We start from the raw sequence: 21,535 nt of genomic DNA on the forward strand, positions 1-21,535 counted from the left end.
ATAGGGTTTTGCTGGTGCACTGAATTACTATGCAACAATCATCATCAAGTAATATCATCCATTGCTCAAAATGGGAGGTGCAGAAGGAGGTTCCATTGCCTTCCTACAGAAGACTCTATGGAGGGCAGACATCATAGCAATCCATAAAAAGAATTGTAAAGTAATGATATTAGATCCTACCACTTGTTTTGAGAGGGACTTGAATCAGGCTGAGGAAGTTAATCTTAAGAAACAAACCATTAAAGAACCATGCCTGCTGTACTTTTCTACAAAACAAAAAATTCCTCTTGAGCAATGGGCCATCAGAGGCCTTCTGTTTGGTGCAAGAGGTTCATTACCAAACAACAATGGGACTCTATTAAGAAGTTTAAAACTTCCATTACAAGAAGTTGAAAACATAAGTATGGGTATCCTTGGGGACTGATTACAGATTGCATATTTTCATTTGTAAGTTAAACATTAAGTGAGTTTTTTCATGTCCTAATTGTGTATTTAAATTCAAGTTGTACACTTACTTATTTTTTACTGTATTCTGGAACTACATGGTCTCCCTCACTGGAAGATGGGCAATTTGTTTATTTCACAATAGTGCAAATTGCCATTAGCTGAAAATAATATGTACATTTGATAAAAAAATTTATGTGTAATTACTAAGCTTTTTAAAATCTGAATATTATTTCATGAATAGTGATAAATGTATGTTACACCTGCAACATTTTGTTGAAGAATCATTTGTAGCTTCTGAACTATAAATAGGACTATTTGAAATGCACTAAATTTAAAGTAGCAAAAGGTGTATCTGCCCACTTATGTTTTTAAATATCATAGTTCCCTATACTGTATTTAAATTTCTATACTCATAAAGTTGCTCATATATTTTGGTGGCGTTTGCAGGAGAAGGCTCCATGGGCATCAGCAACTCCATCGGAGCCAGTACATTGGATATCCTTATGTGTTTGGGCCTTCCTTGGCTTATCAAGACACTGATGCATAATGAACCTGTCAAGATCATATCATCAGGGATGTCTTACAACTGTCTGGCACTTTTGGGACTAATAATTGTCTTCTACCTCGTGGTATTACTCTTTCGGTTCCATCTAAGCCGCAGGCTCGGAGTCACCTGTCTTGTCCTCTATGCGATTTATATTGTATTTGCTGTTCTTGAAGAAATGAACACCTTTTTCTTTGTTAACCCACCCATCTGTGGATGGGAATGATGAAATGGCTTGAGATTATGATGGAAAGTTTGAAGTGTGATAACAAAAGGAATGTGGTATACCTTGTCCTTGGAACATTAGGGCAGGACATTCCAAACCGTAATGCTGAAGAAACTATGTATTACCATATTTTTTGATCGGAAGCATTACAAGTGAATAAGCATGAGTGAAGTTACTTTTACTTGTAAGTGGTAAATTCCTTACCTGTCCACATGTGTTGTAAACTGTAAGGCACTAAAGTTTTCTCACTACCTGTATTCAAGTACAGAACCACAGTACATCTTTGGTGTGGTAAAGAAACCATACAAATTTATTCCTAGACAGCCTTCTTAAATCTGTGAGAGAGCTGGAACACGCAGGAAGGATGGAATCCCTTGAAAAGATTCCATTGATAAAGTAAAATACATAGAAATGTTAAGCAAGGAAAGGAGGCAGCTAAAAGTGCTATGATTTGGGGTTAAAGATGGTTTTTATGTCAGTCAGGCAACTTACTTATTCTAAAGCAGCACTTCTCAACCAGTGGTATGCACACCACTGGGATACATGCTGGGCTGTTCAGGAGAACAAAGTCTACAAATCATTTTGGAAGCAGAGTTACATGTCAATACTTGTTTATAGACACTGCAATGCCTGCCTTGAAGTGAATGGTGAATATGTTCAGTATTTTCTTTGGAAAGGTAAGCGATATGTAGGCGTAATTTATTCTCAACTCATTATGTAATTTCTACTATTTTACATTAAAAAAACATTGAACGAAAGTATCAGTAGGGTATTTTGAAAGACAGCTTTAGATCTTTTTGAGCTGTCAGTGGAGAGATGGCGGGGAATGACATCAGTAGACAAATAAGTTTGAGTGGTGTCTTTAAAAGTAGGAAGGATCACAATAGGAAGATAAAGCTGGAATTAAAAGAGGACAAATTGGGGCAAACATTCATTTGTAGGAAGGGGAGTTAGGGATTGAAATAACTTACCAGTGAAGATGTTTAATAAAATTCCAACTGTTTGGAATCAGTTAAGAAAAGGCTAGGAAAACAACAGATAGGGAATCTGTCACCTGGGAAACTGCCCTAAATGCAGATCGGTAGTGATTGATTGAAAGAAGTGCTGGTACAGTTTATAAATATCAGTTTAAAAGGGGTGCATAAGTGTGAAAAGGTTGGGAAATACTGGTACTGTCTAGAAACATAAAATATTTTCGTGAAAGGAATACCAATTTGTCCTGCATGTGATACATAGCTTGGGTAATGTTTTCTGAATAGCCTACATAATGTTACTTGAATTTATGATTCTGGAATAGGAGTGAAAAAGATAGTAGGATCAGCTCAGAGAAGGATCTAAAACTTGTTGAAAAGTGCCTGTTACAGTTAGAGAACACAGTTAGTTCTTGAAAATGTATTAAAAACTAATTCTTTGAGAGACTTCCCAGAATGGATTTTCTAGTTTGATGACAAATCGCTGTTACTAGATAGATGCAATGATTATTACATTAGATAATTTAAGTGGACTATCTTGAATCAAATCATGATCTATAAAGAAACCGAACATTGTAAAAAGTAGGCCTGTTACAACTAAGGTAAGAGATTGCAAAGGATGATCCATGGGTAGAGGTAACCAGTTTCACCACACCAAAGACAAGAGATTACAAATGAAGCATTCTGGAAAGAGGTAGTCCTGTATTTAAGATGAGAGCACATGGCCACTTTTTATATTTGATATTGTTTAACTGTGCACAGCCTGCAGGATCTGATATTTAGCACAGTTAAGCTAACAATAGAAGCTCCTCCTCTTTGTGTCACTGTAGGGAAAGTTCAATGAGAGATCACTCTTAAGTGATTTCAATAATAAGAATTTATTTACAAGTTTCACAAACTACTCTATTTATACACATGAAGAAAGAAAATAAATATGTTGTAAAAACTCTTACAGTTATGTAGTCTATTTCTTCCATATAGAACTTTGAATCCTTTTTGCTTCTAGGTAGATGTAATGACTATTAATCAGAATATTCAATAAATAAGACTTTACTCTACCAGGATGTTATGTTTTGCCAGACATTTTCCAATGGCTTTGGAAAAGAAGCAAGCAGGTTATTTTATGTTACTATCAATTTTGCTGTTACCAGTACTTAATGTTACTGTTAATTAGCTATAAGACCTACAGTATTCTGTGGAACCTAAACCACAGGTATATGATCTTTATTTTTGAATTAGCAAATAATTTAGCCAGTATTCCATCTAAAACCACCATGATTAGTAGCTAAACCTAATTAAATTAAGAAGACACAGGAATGACGTATAATGTTTGACAATTTTCTCATTCATAAGAAAAATAAAATCAAAGTGTTGCATAGTTCTTGTCACTGTTTTCATGACATTAATTTACAAAGTGAATTTATGTTTTTCCCACATGTTTTGTTTCCCCAAATTCTATTTGTGTGTAATCGCTCGCATTCGGATTTGGCCTTCGCTCGCTTGGCATCGCCCAGCCGATCGCTCCCCAACCAAAAGGGAGAACTCACTTTTAACCTCTGATTAAGCTGTACCACAAAACAGTCTCCTTTGAAACAGTGATGTGACCTGTGCAGTACAAGGTAACAGTAGCACCTGAGTGTAAAATATATAATTTTATTTATTTATTTATTTATTTATTTATTTATTCAATTAATTACCTTCTGTTTTAATTGCCATTATTATGCATTATAACGCCCGACTCGTTGGCTGAACGGTCAGCGTACTGGCCTTCGGTTCAGAGGGTCCCAGGTTCGATTCCCGGCCGGGTCGGAGATTTTAACCTTAATTGGTTAATTCCAATGGCACGGGGGCTGGGTGTATGTGTTGTCTTCATCATCATTTCATCCTCATCACAACGCGCAGGTCACCTACGGGTGTCAAATAGAAAGACCTGCACCTGGCGAGCTGAACCCGTCCTGGGATATCCCGGCACTAAAAGCCATACGACATTTTTTCATGCGTTATAACATCGATATGTATGTTGAAGTATCAATATTTGTTGTTATTTGTTTGCAAAGCGACTTGTCACTTCCCAGTTGATTAACGATGGTTTTCTTTCATTCAACCGCTAGTGCTTTCCATGTATTTTTATTAATATCATCTTATGGATACAGAAGAAAATGTACTTCTACCAGAAAATTATTTACATGCTTTGATCAGACTGAAACAGTCTAAGATAACTGAGTGTACAAATATTGTATTCAAGTTCTACTCAGTGTAATATTCATCTTGACAAAGTACATTTACTTCAAAAACAAATTAAAACGCAATTGAACATTATGTAAAAGTAAAAACTTTTCTCCTACAATTTGCTTTATGGTGCACTGGTACAGATAGGTCTTATGGTGAAAATGGGACAGAAAAGGGCTAGGAGTAGGAAAGAAGTAACCATGGCCTTAATTAAGGTGTATCCTCAGCATTTGCCTGGTGTGAAAATGGGAAACCACAGAAAACCATCTTCAGGGCTGCTGACTGTGGGGTTCGAACCCACTATCTTCTAAATGCAAGCTCACAGCTGTGTACCTCTATTCGCATGGCCAACTTGCTCAGTAACAGAAGCACACCTAGCATGAGAAGTAGGATGAAATATAAATACATATAAATGGTTCTAAGGACTTTGTGTTCATCCTTATTTGTCCATCCATCAACCTCACTGCCACTACTATCACTGGCATCTTCACTCGTATTATTGTCGCCGTCAACAGACTCGTCTGAACTGAATGTCGCACTTTCACTTCTGCGTGTGTATTTTGATGTTGACGGACACACATCTTCACAATCACTAATACTTACACTTTGACAATCACTAGGGACATCAGATAAACTATCAGCATGCAATTCTCCAAATATTTCTTCATCGTTCAAGCTGTCTTTGCCACGGCGCGCCATGCTGACACCTGACAATACACTCGGTCATGCGGTACTGAGTGTTATGAAACCACACTTTGTGTGCCGAAAGCATTGTCAAGGAAAAATATATCTATCTAAATTCCGATCAACAAAGACTTTAGTTTGTAAACAACACGAAATATTTCAATTAATAAATGGCAGAGAGGATATAATCACACAAAAATGAAGCAATGTGAGAAAACGTTAATTTACGTAGCTGGTCGCCCGCGCACCAATATGAAACTACGTTATTTAACGTGGCCCATCATTAATGTGTTAACCCGTGATTAAAAAAACACTATTTGTCTTTTAAACTATTTCCTAGAAAATAATCTTTGTAACTATTATTGTTTCAGAAGTGAAAATAGGGCTAATTTCTTTATCCTTAGTTAAGCGTTAGTTATGAAATAATTGAATGCTTGAGTGGAAGTAATAGTTTTGGTGAGGAAAAATCCTACAGTGATAATTGAAAACTCCTGGAAAAAGTGTTGAATGGTCAACTTCTAGGTTTTCCTGCAACCATAGATCCTAGGGTGGAGGTGTGTGTGTGTGTGTGTGTGTGTGTGTGTGTGTGTGTGTGTGTGTGTGTGTGTGTGTGTGTGTGTGTGTGTGTGTGTGTGTGCGTGCTAAATTATTTGAATACAATACTGTATATGATAGTGACTTTAAGTTTGAGAGGGCCTACCACTCCTGCAGAAGCATCTATGCATCAAAGTACTTCTCCAAGAACCTCAAACTGAGCTACCGTAGTATAATACAGTAGTAGTAAAACCATGTATTCTCTACGCCTCTGAGAGTCTCGTGATGACCAGGAAACGCCCTCTCAGGAAACTAGAACTCAAGGAAAGGAAGTTCCCAAGGAGAATGCTGGGACCCATAAGAGAAGAGGGAGGCACCAACAAAACTCGGCACAACGATGAGCTATATGAACATCAGGAAGATATTGTCATGTGTCTTCTATGGGCACCTAACCCGAACTCTTGGTGCATCAGTAACCAAGGTACATTTTACACCCACATTAAAGAAAGAAATATTGTGAAAAGCACTTTTCATAAGTGTGGTTTCTATCCACTAAATCCCAACATTGTGGGCTACACAAAATGTGTTTCAGATATTTTGAAAACCACAGTGGGAGGCAACAGAAAGAGAGTGACAAAGGCAGCCCTTCATCCCCTTCCACTCCCAATCAGAAGTTGAAGCTGTGCTTGATGACCTGGAAGAATTTTTGCCTCCACATTTTCTTGATAAGTTCAATGACAAACTAAGACGTGATGGAGGAAAGCAGAATGATGGTGAACCAGATTTGTACACTTATTGGTAAAGTGTTGCAACTCAGTACAAAGCAACACAATAAACATTATCGGCTAATCAAAATAAAACAATGACAGTTCATCAGATGAGTTCACATGGAATGATGAATATTTCGAGTTGTATGTACCTTCTCCCAAGAAGGATCTTCCTGGTGTCATCATTTTGAAGAGTGGAGTAAAGGTTCACAAGCCAAAATTATTGATTGAGCATGAAATTGCTTCAGAACTTGCTTGCTCACCCACTTCAAGTAGTAGAGAGGATTCTTTCGGAGATTTTCTCAAAGTTTCTCAGGTACCAGAAAAACCTCATCAGTTTAGTTTAAGGAAAACATTTGCAATATCTTCAAAGGAGCACCGGGAAGAATTGAAGAGAAAGAAAAGAAACAAGGAAGATTGAAGACATGTTCTGCTCTTTGTGGAAAGAAAGAGATAAGAAACTGATTTTTGTGTTTCCCTGGATATTTTAATTTGTATTAATATTGCCTCCTCTACTTTTGTGATTAATATTTTGTTCATGTTATTACAACCATATAATGTCTAAAGGTAAAGTGATTTATAATAAATATTTCTGTTCAGTATTTAAATCCTTGCCGTTCGATATATAAAAATCCTGTTCGATAAATAAGACCTGACTGATCGATACATAAAGCAGACTGCTCGATATATGGAGGAATACAACTGTTGCATTTAAGGCCACCTCAAGTATACATATTATACATTTTAAAAGTTTCAATACAGAGCTCGATAGCTGCAGTTGCTTAAGTGCGGCCAGTGTCCAGTATTTGGGAGATAGTGGGTTCGAACCCCATTGTCGGTAGCCCTGAAGATGGTTTTCCATGGTTTTCCCTCTTAAACGGCAGGGGATGTATTTCCATTTGAGCTACAGGCCAAACAATTATAGACATTGGTTCTCCCTATTCTTGATTATTGTGACGTTGTTTTAGTTGACATAACGAGAGAAGCAACACTTAAACTTCAACGAGCACTGAATTCCTGCTTGCGATTTATTTACAATATCGGGTACAATGTTTATATCACCCCATACTATCAGGCTGTCACCTGGCTGATGTCTGATAAACATTGGCAGCTACACACTTTAACGATGGTGTATAGACTGGTAGCTGAAAATCAGCCGCTGTATATTTCTTCTAAATTCATCTTTTTATCATCATTTCACAACTTAAGTACACGTTCTAGATTCATTCTTACTATTCCACTGCACCACAGACATAAAATTAATATATCATTTGTGGTGACTGTCAGCAGATTATGGAATTCCCTGCCAGCTCAGGTCAGAGAAACTAGCTTTTTTTAAAAATCACGATTTAAGGTCACCTGCCGAGACTACCTGCTGAGGACAGCTAACTGAATGGTTGAAGTACGAATATGTGCATAGTTATTTTTGAGAATTTTTAATATTAATTAGTTTTAATACTAATTTAGTTAGTAAAGTATTTAAATTTATTTTCAATTCTATTAATTTATGTAGTTTTAACTATTTTAAGTATCTCAGTATTTTATTTAAGATTCTGATTAGTATCTGGTTAAGTGTACGAGAGGGCCTGGAGCCCTATCTTCGCCACTGTACAGAAGGCACTAATAAATAAATAAATAAATAAATAAAATAAATAAATAAATAAATAAATAAATAAATAAATAAATAAATAAATAAATAAATAAATAAATAAAGAATGTAAAGCATATGGGTATAGCTATTTTGTTAGTTGGTAAAGAAAAATACACGTCATAACGTATGCTAGGTAAGGTTTACCTTGTCCTATTAGTTTCCCTCATGGTTAGGGCTGCGCAGTTGTGAGCTTGCATCTGGAAGATAGTGGATTCGAACCCCACTGTCACCAGTCCTGAAAATGGTTTCCCGTTGTTTCCCACTTCCACACCAAGCAAATGCTGGGGCTGTACCTTAATTAAGGCCATGGCTGCTTCCTTCTCACTCCTAGGCCTTTCATATCCCACCATCGTCATAAGACCTATCTGTGTCGGTGCAACGTAAAACAAATTGTTAATTAGTTTCCCTCGCAAGCCTGGAATACAGAATATAGTAGTATAATTTACAGTTTTGTGATGCTAATATTTGTATGTATAATTTTTATTAACAAGCCAGAAACCAACGACATGGAGCTGTTGCCATTTCAACACTGTTTTAAGAGCCACCGACCCAAGCTGGGATTTGAACCTGCAAACTCTAACTCAGAAGGACAGCGACTCAACCAACTGAGCCACACGAAAAGGAGGCGTTTGTGATTATTGTTATAAATAGATGCAGTTAGTATTTTTATAAAGGTTTTATGAGGAGCATTTATTACGGCATACATTTTCCAACTGTCCTAAATGCACGAGGCTAGACAGAAGAACTAGCTGGAAGCTAAAGAGCCTTGCAGGGGTGTCGCTTCCTTCTCTGTTCACTTTTCTAAACCAAACTCCATGGTGTAACAGCCCCAAAGGGCCATACCTACCAAGCGACCGCTGTTCAGCTCGGAGGCCTGCAGATTACGAGGTGTCGTGTGGTCAGCATGACGAATCCTCTCCGCCATTATTCTCGGCTTTTTAGACCGGGGCCGCCATCTCACCATCAGATAACTCCTCAGTTATAAACACGTGGGCTGAGTGTATCTTGAACCAGCCCTCAGAGCCAGGTAAAAATCCCTGACCTGGCTGGGAATCAAACCTGGGGCCTCCGTTAAGAAGCAGGCACACTACCCCTACACTGCGGGGCCGTCTGGTTACTTTTAGGTCTCCTTATTTTAGAATTTGACTTAAGGTATCCTGCATTCGATTCCTGGTACTGACAGAGTTAAGAAAGGCACGGGATGGGGAAGATACAGCTTTGTATGTGGGTGCAGTAGAGTTGGCCTTGAGTCTCCCGTAATTGAAATATCTACGACCTGGAAGGTAGTCACCTTCATGTGGTGTAGTACCAAAGTGGTTCTTTTTTTTAACAAGGTAAATTAAATGAAGATTCTACTTCCTCACAAACAAAGAACGATATTATCAGTTTTACGAACAGTTTCAATAATGCAGCCGGTTTATGTTAAGAGTACAGAAGCTATGATTGTACAAGGTAACAATCAAAACCATCAATATCTACTGAAGATCTGTCACCGCACTTGGTAGGACCAGTTTTCTTTTCATATCCACTGGGCGAGTTGGCCATGCGGTTAGGGGCGCACAGCTGTGTGCTCTCATCCGGGAGATAGTGGGTTCCAACCCTACTGTCAGCAGCCCTAAAGGTGGATTTCCGTGGTTTTCCATTTTCACACCAGGCAAATGCTGGGGCTGTACCTTAATTAAGGCCACAGCCACTTACTTTCCACTCTTAGCCCTTTCCTTTTCCGTTGTTGCCATAAGATCTACGGTCCAACATAAATCAAATTCTAAACAAAAAATAAATAATCTTTCCACAACCCTTTCCAAGGAAAAGTTGTATCCACGCTACTGGCCTGGACTTACTGAAATTATTTTGTAGGTATGCCACTGCATCCACTCACCATTTAAGGTACAAGGTAAGCCCAAAGAATGGTTGGATACTCAAAATACACCACCATAAATGACGTGGTTATGGCTGAAAAGTATAAAGAAAGGTAAGTGACGGGATCTAGTGTTTTGAGTAGAATCTGTATCAACAGAACGTGACTTCCCATTTAAAAAATGTTTCATGCATCGACCATGATTCAAACCTGGGCTGTCCTGATGAGAAGATAGAACCATTGGAACTGAGTTATCACAGCTGCCAATTGCAAAATATTTACCCGCACTTTTGATGGTGCCATTTCAGGTTCCAATCATTCCCCGGGCATTTGACAAAATATATAGGCCTACCTATCGAACTTAGGCAAGCATCCACGATTGTCTTGCTACTGTTTAAAAAAAAAAAAAACCTTTTTCATAACTTACCGTGGTTGCACATAGTTTTGGCTTCTCAGTGTCAAAATGGTTCCTCTTTAAGAAAAGTTACTTATATGGCACAAAATGGAGAATTAACGAGCAGCTCTCACAGTCTTTCCAACGCTGCAACTTAAACACAGCACATCTCTCAACCACGGTACAAACCGAGGATCCCTAGGATATCATTGTTTCCTGGGACCGATGTGCAAAAACTGACATGATGTTGTAAGCTTGCAACTGTTTCTGGCCGTGGGCCCCATTATCTCGGTGGCCACATTCTTGCCCCCTACTGAGTAATCCCTTGCTAATTGCCCTTTTCTCATGTCTTGATATTTGTCAACACATGGTTACATTCCCAATACTGAGGCCTCTACAGAGAAATATCCCCGCCCATCACAATCCTAGGTGTTTTCCTTTCATTCAAGCAGTACAAATATGGAGAATTATGTATGGCCCTATTGAGTCCTGCTAGTAGATTCTTTGTTGCTACGTTAATTTAACATTTTGGCGTAAGTTTTTAAGTTGTTTGTACCGGTACCGTACATAAAACAGCAGCGGATCTTCACTCTAGGTTCAGGAAACATTTTGGGGGGCCTGGCCCCCCTAGGCTCCCCCTTGGCTATGCCAGTGCATTTTAGCATATATGTGATCAATGGGTCAAAAAAGGACAGGCTGAGCGACATACAGGAAGTCAACAGCATCGTCACACCAATGAGCCTGAGTGCAGACATTATATTGGAGGTCACTCAGAACAAATTGTACTGCTCTTCTTTGGATTTTTTTTCCAGTTCTCTAATCAAGTAATTCTGGCAAGGCTTCCATACACTGGAACCATACTCTAATTGGGGTCTTAACAGTGGCTTATATGTCTCCTCCTTTCGTCGGCTGTAACTTGATCTGAGTACATATAACTTCTTCCTACATACATTGACCAGTTCAAGTCAGTTTATGTATGTGTTTACTATGACTAAACAGACCAATCCTGGCATAAAACATACGCTCACACAAATCACATTGAATGGATGGAGGAGGGCGGGGTTGTAATTGATGGAGTTTTCTTGCTTATCGCTTGGCCTCTTGATGTTCTATTTCAAACAAGTTGACAGCGGTGGATGTAGTGTTCCGCCACAGTGAGCGGTCCACAGCACATTCTTCCCATGTCTGTATATCTATACCAGTTGTCTTCATGATGTGTTTCAGCTGGACCTTAAAATGCTTAAGAGGGGCTCCATGAGGTCTACTGCCAGAGAAAAGTTCACCATAAAGAATTTGGCGTGGAAGCCTGGTATCACCCATGCGGTGAACATGGCCTAACCATCTCAGTTGATGAGCGATGATTGTTGCCTCAATGGTATTTAGCTGCGCTTTGTCGAGAACTGCCTTGTTAGTCACATAGTCTTCCCACTTAATATTCAAGATGAATCTCATTTTCTGTTGGTGGAAGTGCTCAAGTTTTTTGATATCACGGCGATAAAGTGTCCAAGTTTCACAGCCATACAGGAGCATGGAAATGACAACAGCTTTGTACATCATGAGTTTGGTATGCAGTTTTAGGTCGTTATTCATGAAGACTCTGTGCATTAACCGTCCGAATGCTGCATGAGCAGCCCCAATTCTTTTATCAACGTCTTGTTCACAGGTACACCGTTTAGACAAAATGCTTCCAAGATATGAAAAGTGATCAACCTGTTCCAGTGTTGTGTCTAAGATGGAAATACTGAACTCAGGAAGTGTTAATCCTGGGGCAGGTTGTGCATGTACCTTCATTTCTCTTGCATTAATGGCAAGACCAAAGTATCACATGCAGTTTTAAAGCAGTTGACTGATTGTTGTAGTTCTGCAGGTTTTAGAGCAGGAGATGCAGTGTCATTGGCATACTGCAGTTCTGTCACCCGGGTAACCAGAGTACGTCTTGGTGAGCAAAGTCTTGCCAGATTGAAAAGGCCTCCATCAAAATGCAATTTCATCTCCATGCCTAAGTTGTTTGCAGATGATTCATGCAGCATGGCAGCCATGTACAGTGCAAAGAGTGTAGGAGCCTTGTTTCAATCCATGAGTGATTGGGAACGAATCTGATACCGAGTTACCATGAAGAACCTGTCCAGACATGCCATCCTGAAGAGCTTGAACCAATTCCACATAACATTCAGGACATCCAAAATGTCTCAATACTTTCCACATAGCAGATCTTGGTACTGAACCAAAGGCCTTTTCCAGATCATAGAAAATTAAATACAAAGGCTGCTGTTGTTCTCTGCATTTTTCCTGGAGTTCTCTAGGCAGAAGATCATATCTGTTGTGCCTCTGGAGGTTCAGAAACCTCATTGAGACTCAGGCAAAATCCTCTCTGAGATAACTCAGAGCCAGTTTAATAGAATTCTGTGAAAATTTTACCTGCAATTGACAAAAGCGACATACCATGATAGTTCCCACATACACCTTTCTTGAAGACAATGATGATGGTAGCATTCTTCAAGTTGTCGGGTACTTCTTGAGTTTTTCAAATCCCATATGAAGAGGTATCTAATCTTTATTTACAATCCCGTTTATGTGATTATCCCAATAAATATCTTTCCTTATATTGACACCTAAGTATGTACTTACAGTGATCCCTATGATGTATCTTCACCCCATCAGTGCAGTATTTAAAACTGAGAGGATTCTTCCTCTTGGTGAAACTTACAACCTGATTTTTTCACCCCATTTATCATCATACCATTGCCTGCTGTCCATCTCACAACATTTTCAAGGTCTTTTTGCAGCTACTTACAATCATGTAACTTATTTATTACTCATACAGTATAACATCATCTGCAAAAAGCCTCATAAAAATTATTATTATTATTATTATTTTTTTTTTTGCTAGGGGCTTTACGTCGCACCGACACAGATAGGTCTTATGGCGACGATGGTATAGGAAAGGCCTAGGAGTTGGAAGGAAGCGGCCGTGGCCTTAATTAAGGTACAGCCCCAGCATTTGCCTGGTGTGAAAATGGAAACCACGGAAAACCATCTTCAGGGCTGCCGATAGTGGGATTCAAACCTACTATCTCCTGGATGCAAGCTCACAGCCGCGCGCCTCTACGTGCACGGCCAACTCGCCTGGTATTATTATTATTATTATTATTATTATTATTATTATTATTATTATTATTATTATTATTATTATTATTATTATTATTATTATTATACATATTTCCTATTTTTACACTTTTATTGAAAAATAATAATATTGCCCTGGGAATTCCTCAGGATCAGATAATGCATCATCTACTGAGTTTTACTTTCTAGAAATATAGCCATCCATTCAGTCACTCTTTTGTCTAGTCCAGTTGCACTCATGTTTGTCTACCCTATCAAAAGCCTTCGATAGAACAGTTAATAGGTTCGTCTACTGTAACAATGTTTCCTGCTGTTAAAAGCCCTTGTAAGCAGTAACATGAAGAACAAGCCTTAAATAAATACCTAGCTTAAAGTTATTCAATAAAAGTGTAAAAAAATAGGAAATATGTATAATAATAATAATAATAATAATAATAATAATAATAATAATAATAATAATAATAATAATAATCGTATGGCCTCAGTTACTGTATTCAAACATTTCAATTTGATGCCATCTGGCTGCCTGCTCATCAATTTCAAAGTTCTGTTTTACTCTAGGCCTACTAGATGTTAGACAGAGTAAACCAGATCTCTCTTGGGCGTCTGTGGCTGAGATTTTAATGAATTTTGTCAGGTAAACACCAAATGTGTCACCAGAGATCTTTTATATGCTGACATCGTACGACATGGAGTGTAGAATGGACTTTTTTCCGCCCTTAAAAAATATGACTACCTCTGTCGGGTGTAAACCCACTATCTTGGGATCGGGAGGCCGACACTCTACCTTTGATCCACAGAGGCAGCTATATGTATAGCTTAATTCCAGTATCTGTAATGTGTAATTTGTCATGCATATGTGTATGCTTATCTACTGAGTATTTATACTGTAGTTTCATTTATAGGTCATATTAGTTAACCCTAGAATACTAACATTATTCGATAGTTGCCCAATACTAACATATGTAAAATTTACGTGCATGTCCATATCTACACTAAAACAATAAACCCTGAGGGAAGTAAGCAATACACAAGGACTTATCCATATGGGAAGCAGTCAAACGTATAGCACAAACTCCGTTACGAGACGCGGCAAAGTTAGGTCTAAAATCCCACACACCGGGCGAGTTGGCCGTGCGCGTTGAGGCGCGCGGCTGTGAGCTTGCATCCGGGAGATAGTAGGTTCGAATCCCACTATCGGCAGCCCTGAAGATGGTTTTCAGTGTTTTCCCATTTTCACACCAGGCAAATGCTGGGGCTGTACCTTAATTAAGGCCACGGCCGCTTCCTTCCAACTCCTAGGCCTTTCCTATCCCATCGTCGCCATAAGACCTATCTGTGTCGGAGCGACGTAAAGCCCCTAGCAAAAAAAAAAAAAAATCCCACACAGTGCACCGGTGAAAGTGTTGAACATTCTTATATTTGGTGATAGCCAGGCGAGGGGAATTGCGAAAAGGATGGAAGAGGATTGTGATATCGGCATGGGAACTTCACGTCCCTCAGAAGCCTACAGAGTGAGTGAGTGAGTATTATGTTGTTAGTAAAGAATAAAGAAACACCTTCTACATTCAATGTAGGTCCTGGTCAGATATGGGGGGGTATTTTCCTGTGTATAAATCAGTTGCTTTCCGTATATGCCCATCCTTACCGAAGAGTTTATCCACTTCATAGCCAAGAAAAAGCTGTTCTAGAGGTTGAGAGGCTGAAGCTGATCTGTTTGAAGTAGTTGCTTTTGTTATTCTCTTCCTAGTTCCTTTTTGAGATTTCCCTTTTGAAAGCCACTCAGTTTGCTAAATTTCAACAGAAGCTTGTAAATCTGGATCGCAGTCGATATTATATTCGGAACCATCATCACTGGGTGAATAGTTCGGATTATCATCAGAGAGACTTCGTGCTCAGATTCAGCCTCTAAACGGCCGTCTTTCCCACTCTCATCTTCATCCAGCTCATCAAGAGTATGGCAAATAAACTCCTACTTCACTCTTCGTTTATCTATTGTGTCCTGGAAAGCCACACGCCTAATAACTATAAAGCAACCATCCAGAATGAGTAACCTACCTGCATATGACAACATCCGAGTACCTATTACTCACTAATAATGCGTAAGTTTTACGTACAAATGATAGAGTAACCTACCTGCATATGACAACATCCAAGTACCTGTTACTTACTAATAATGCGTAAGTTTTACGTACAAATGATAATGCATCAGTACTAACAATACGTAAAAAAATGTGCAGTGACTTACTGAAAATGAATTCTTCCAGCATTCGCTCCTCACACATGCATCTAAATGCTATGGTGATATCACCCACATTAATCAGTAGAAGCACTGCATGGAGGTGGTATGTTGGGGGTAACGCGGGAAGGAGCAGTGCGCAGTTATATGACACATACACATTAATTTTACGTATGTTAGTACTGTAGGATTAAATTATGTTATTTCCAATGCAGTCACAATAATATAAATTTCTGGTGTTTGTAAAGACTGATTGTATACAGTATGTATGTTTTTATTTAGTTTTCATTGGGAAGTCTGAGTTTTATTAGCAACAGCTGGAGAAGTAAACAGCAAGTTCCTGATGATTGGTGTAAATGTGTAATAATAAAACCAGTATTTAAGAAAGGTGACAGGAAGTTATGTGACAATTATTGAGAAATTACACTGTTGGCACGAGTAGCCAAAATATTGGAGAGAATAATAGAGAGGAGAATGAGAGGAAGAGCAGAAAGAAATTTGGAAGAAGAGCAGTATGGATTTCGACAGGGCAAGTCAATGATAGACCCTATATTTACCACGAGATTTCTGATGGATAAACAGTGGGAATATAGGAAAGATCTGGTGATGGTATTTCTTGATCTAGAGAAGGCATACGATAATGTTAATAGAGAAAAGTTGTGGGAAACCCTGGAAAGAAAAGGATGTGGAAGGCAATCAAGGGAACTAGTGAAAGCAATGTATAAGAATTGTTTCAGTTGTGTCCAGACTCCAGTGGGGAGAACAGATTGATTTAGAAACCAAACTGGAGTAAGACAGGGAAGCGTACTGTCTTCACTTATATTTATAATGGTTATGGATGAAATTCTAAAGGAATCAAAGGCAAGATATGGAGGGGATATGAAAATTTTGTTTGCAGATGACATTGTGATCTGAGGAGTCAACAATACAGAAGTGCATATCCGACTAGAGGCTTTAAATGACTATATTGAGAAATATTGTATGAAAATCAGTGTGGAGAAAAGCAAAACAGTGGTGATGACAGGAGGAGAAAGAGACCTTGAGGTTGGTGAATACTTCAAATATTTGGAAAATGAAATAATGCAAAATGCAAGGTTGGATAAGGAAATCAGCAGAAGGGTACAAGTGGGAAATACATTCTACCAGAATGTATGGAAGCTGGTGTGAAACAGAGAAGTTCCTATGAAACGTAAAAGGATAATGTATAAGACATACTGTATTAACGTCTGCGTCAGAGACTTGGACTTCGACAGCAAGAAATAAGAGTAAAATTCAGGCCAATGAGAAGTGTGAAGTGTGGTAGGGAAGACAAGGAGAGACTAAGTAAGCAATTCAGAAAAGAGATAGGGGTAGAAAACTGAGTGGATAGGATGGAGAAGAATAAATTGAGTTTGTTAAGACATGTTATGAGGATGGAGGAGGGAAGTATACCAAAACAAGTGTTGGAGGCTAAGATAGAAGGAAAAGGGCAAGGAGGCCCAGAGCAAGATGAGTGGACTCTGTCAAGTTCGCTGTTGAGATACTAGCTACTAACGACAAAAGCGTTTCATTCAGTGCCCTGAAGGGATACAGAAGGCTTATTAGAGGGTACTGCCCTCTCGCAGGCTGGGAGATGTATGGTGTGGAGAAGGTGAGTAGGGGCTGGCAGCCGTGGCCTATAGAAGAATCTGTCCTGGCATTTGCCGTAGTGTAGGAAAATGGAAAACCACAGGAAACCATTTCAGGATGGCTAGCGGTGGGACCAGCCCCTCTGCCTCCCGAATGTAGAACTGAAAGGCTAGCCAAAACTACAGTAGCTGCTGTTAAATCCAAGCCTTTGAGACAATACTGCAAGCCTCCTTTGTAAGACAATGCACGGAGAGTGTACTAAGTGAGTAATTTACCTCCTCCACTTGTATGTCTGTCTGCCTTTGGCTTTTGTATAAAAATTTACATTCCCAGAAAGAAACAACATTTTAATTCCATCAACAGCAAATATTCGAGTATTCTTTAGGGCTCTTCAGTTGTGAAATTGCTACACTAGAATATTTGCTGTCAATGAAATTGAATTATAGTTCCCTTCTGGGTACTTTTTAAATATTTAACTTCATTATATTATGTTTATATATTTTATATATGCTGCCTGTACTCATTTTTAATTTACACTGTCTCTTTTGCAAGAGCTTTAGCTTGTAGTAGAAGCCAACAATGAATAACCATTCAGACCATTCAGCTTATTCCATGCTCATCTGCAGCTCATTTTCTGATACCCACAGAATCGGACAAGTGTTAATCCATGAACAGTTTTGAGGTTATGTTTAAAATACTTCTATTTGCTAACAGCTAACTTGTTTGCTAACCTTTTGATTGTACTTGCTCAAGGTACAATGGGAATAATTTTTATTTTCATAATGAATTTAAAGTCAGTCAGAATAAATGAAACATTGCCATATCAGAATAAAGCCAACTTGCATGTTTTCTTCTGGTATCTACCAGTACCTGACAAAATTAACTGCTTAACTATTCAGTAGAATTTTGCTTTTGGTTCTAGATGACATTGTCTTATCTCTGACTTCTTAGAAATGCCTTAGTATTACAATTAATCATATTAGTGCCGTAATTATCATATTAAAAACAGTCCTCTGTTTACATTCTAATATAGTTCTTGAGATCACATTACCATATTATTGCACACTTTATGAAGAACAGGTAAACTACAAAACTCCATAGGCTTTGGAATGCTATTCAAGTAAACGGAAATCACTCAATCTCAGTTACATAATCTCTTTTTGACTAGCATTTGTCTGCATCACATCTTGGTATCATACGGGAAGTCCATGCGTTAGTCATGTGGACAAGTTGGAATATTCACAACACCGAACAAATTGAGTTCCACCAAGGATGCGAATGATAAGAAAGCAATATAGATGAGTAAGGTCACAATGCCAACAGTTCGATTCATTCGAAATCCGGTGAGAGCAAATGTTGCATACAGCAGGACTAATGTTGATAGCAGAGACATTGCGCTATAAACCATACCGCCTGAGTTGATAGTCACCCAGTGTTGACCTGGCACAAGAGGTAAAAAGGTAGCCTTCAGTAGCCAGGGTAGACCAAGGCACAGCAAGATGTCAAATGTATTCGAACCAATTGAATTGCTAATACCCATTGATCCATAACCTGTTGAACAAATAGAATTATTAGTGTGGTGATGTAGAGAAAAGTATCAGCAAAGATTTAAAGTCACACATGAGGAACATGGATTCTAAAAACAGTTTGCCAAAGAAAATAAACTTTCCAGGGTGGTGAAGAAATGGACAGTGTTCTTAATAGTAAAGAATAAAGAAACCTGAAATGATTTTCAAGATTATGCCTTTATGATATTGCAGGTATGAAAGAACAAATTGTTACAAGGTAGGGCTACAGTTGCTATACTATATTAGCTCAAACTACCAAATTACAGGACCACAGTATTCTCATGTTTCAATCTGAAGCTTCTGTTCTATGAGTAAGAGCCTATTTCTTCATTTAAGGAAGAGGATGATAATTGCTTAGCACTCCATTCTTTTCAAGGCAATCAAGAGAAACTGTATCAACTTAAAGAGTCACTACTCTCTTATCAAGGATGGGTGATCTACAGCAAGTTTAAGTTGTCTATTTGTCCCTAACTTACGGTACTATTTTTTATACAGATCATTCAATGGGAATAATATGAGTAATCTTGCATTTCAGTTTTTCTTCTTTTTCTAAGAAGAGTATGATAACATAATTTCTTAATGCACAAACTGTGCTTCTCTATGTTTTACAGTCTTAAGTGGCTTAGATGGCTTCATACATACCAGTACTGCTGCAACCTATGAGTGAATTTATTTGGCCCATTCATCAGTTCACACATCTTCCTCAAGGATATTTTTGTTTATCTTACCTTTAAACTCAAAATGACTCCTTATGGCCAATATGATCTCTCTCAAAGATCTGTCATAGACCTTCTCTAAGTCACTAGAACTATAATATGTTTCTATTGAGATATTTCTCAGTTATTTGGCGCATACCTACTGATTAACAAAGTCTTTATGGTCTAAAATTGTATCTTATTCTCTATTGACTCTCACACTTTCCTGAAACACCTAAAACTCCTCTTATATTTCTTCTTCTTCCTGATGTTTTTCTGCTTATGAAGGTCGTTAATAAAACTCCTCTACCTGTCATAATAATCAAAGAAGTATTTTCATAGTATTTTCATAGGTGTTACTATCCTTCATGGGTAGGTTATTTGAAGACTGATAAAATAAAACAAAGCAGATGTCTGTTGAAACTGTAATCACAGCCACAGGACTTCTGTCTTTATATGGAATCCAAACCACTGCACAGATATATGACTTTCCATTTCAAAAATCTCCCATTCATTGGCTAGGATTTGAAATGCAACTGCCTTAGTGAGAAGCTAGCAACTATGCCACATAGCTATCACACCCCACAAGTAAAACATTGCTATACTTCAGTTAGAAGGTAACAAACACAAATCTCATATTTACTGTAATCCTATAATTTTACAAAACTGCTTTGTTTTAATGATGCAGTCGGTTAGTTTTCAGCCTTGGTTAACCAATTGATTGAAGATATTGGGCTTCATTCTGGCTGATACAGGTGGCATTTAAGGGTGTTCAAGTGTGACAAATGCATATCACTGACTTTCTGGCACAATGAAGAACCCGAGGGACAAAATTTCAACAATTTCAACAGTTTTCCTTTTTCAAAGCAATGGAAATTAAGTTCATTTTACTTTTTATATGTTGGGGGAAGGGAAGTACCTGTCTACATTTTATTGTGTGTTCTAATGTCAACAACATACGCTGCCACAGCTTCCAAAAGTATGAGTCAATCTCTGCCATTGTCGTTTTTTAATAAGACACGACAAGGTGTTTGTGTTGTTGACATTAGAACACAATGAAATAGAGACAGGTAAGTTCACATGCTACGTGACGATCACGTCATGTTATAGTTTCAAGATCACAAATCCAACCAGATCGTCTTGCTATACATAATAAAAGCTTGATATGAAAAATAATGTTATTTGCTTTACATCTTACTAGGCCTAACTACTTTTATGGTTTTTGGATTGATATGAAAAGTCGAGGAGTTAATCACAGAAACAACACCAAATCACTTGAGTTCAACCAAGAATTCAAACTGATGTTATTAAATTATTATTATTATTATTATTATTATTATTATTATTATTATTATTATTATTATTATTATTATTATTATTATTATTATTATTATTATTATTATTTCCTTTTTCATCATGCCCATTCAAAGAGCACGTTTGAAGTTGTTCATTGGCTTGATGGTTTTTGCCTTCTTATCCTCCCAAAATCTCTTCATGAATGCACTGTGTTGCATCTTGTGTTCTGTGGACCACTTCCTACCAGTTTTCTCCTTAGGTTTCTTCACTAATTTGTGCTTGGCTACTATTGTACTAAAGGCTCCACGATCTTCTATGATGTTGTCCGTGATATTAATTTCTTGGAAGTCTGCCTTAGTTCCTTCTAGCCAGTTTATTTTGACCTTTGAGTTGATTACTTTAAATAATCTTTTGGTGAGTCTGTCACTGTCCATTCTATAGATATGGCCATAGAATTTTCACCCAGTTATTGGAACTTTAAGAACATGTTTGCAGGAAAAATTATGTATCCTCGACACTTGCCTTGCTTGAAGTATAATTCTAACACAAAACATACCTACTAGAATACTAAAGTAACATTATACTACAACTACATAAGTTTTATACTTTATTTTCCATTTAAAATAATTTGCTTAAAAATATGTAAATTTTTACCAGTTATTGGCACAATTTTCCAGTAGTTGGCATCCACATTACCA

The 21,535-nt window shown here is 37.9% G+C and overlaps 2 protein-coding genes across 6 annotated transcripts in view; one reads left to right on the forward strand and one right to left on the reverse strand.

Moving 5' to 3' along the window:
- The window catches only part of LOC136875670 (sodium/potassium/calcium exchanger 4), a 121,623-nt gene extending 117,854 nt beyond the window's left edge, over positions 1 to 3,769 (forward strand). For all 3 annotated transcript variants that reach the window (XM_067149220.2, XM_067149218.2, XM_067149219.2), the window contains one exon: positions 895 to 3,769. In XM_067149220.2, coding sequence (XP_067005321.2) covers positions 895 to 1,217 — 323 coding nt within the window. In that variant the 3' untranslated portion in view covers positions 1,218 to 3,769. The remainder of the gene's footprint in view (positions 1 to 894) is intronic.
- A 14,028-nt stretch (positions 3,770 to 17,797) lies between these two features.
- LOC136875672 (sodium/potassium/calcium exchanger 4) overlaps positions 17,798 to 21,535 on the reverse strand; it is a 124,962-nt gene continuing 121,224 nt past the window's right edge. For all 3 annotated transcript variants that reach the window (XM_067149224.2, XM_067149222.2, XM_067149221.2), the window contains one exon: positions 17,798 to 18,829. In XM_067149224.2, the coding sequence (XP_067005325.1) occupies positions 18,492 to 18,829 (338 nt within the window). In that variant the 3' untranslated portion in view covers positions 17,798 to 18,491. The remainder of the gene's footprint in view (positions 18,830 to 21,535) is intronic.

Source organism: Anabrus simplex, chromosome 6 (assembly GCF_040414725.1).
Source record: "Anabrus simplex isolate iqAnaSimp1 chromosome 6, ASM4041472v1, whole genome shotgun sequence".
NCBI lineage: Eukaryota > Metazoa > Arthropoda > Insecta > Orthoptera > Tettigoniidae > Anabrus > Anabrus simplex.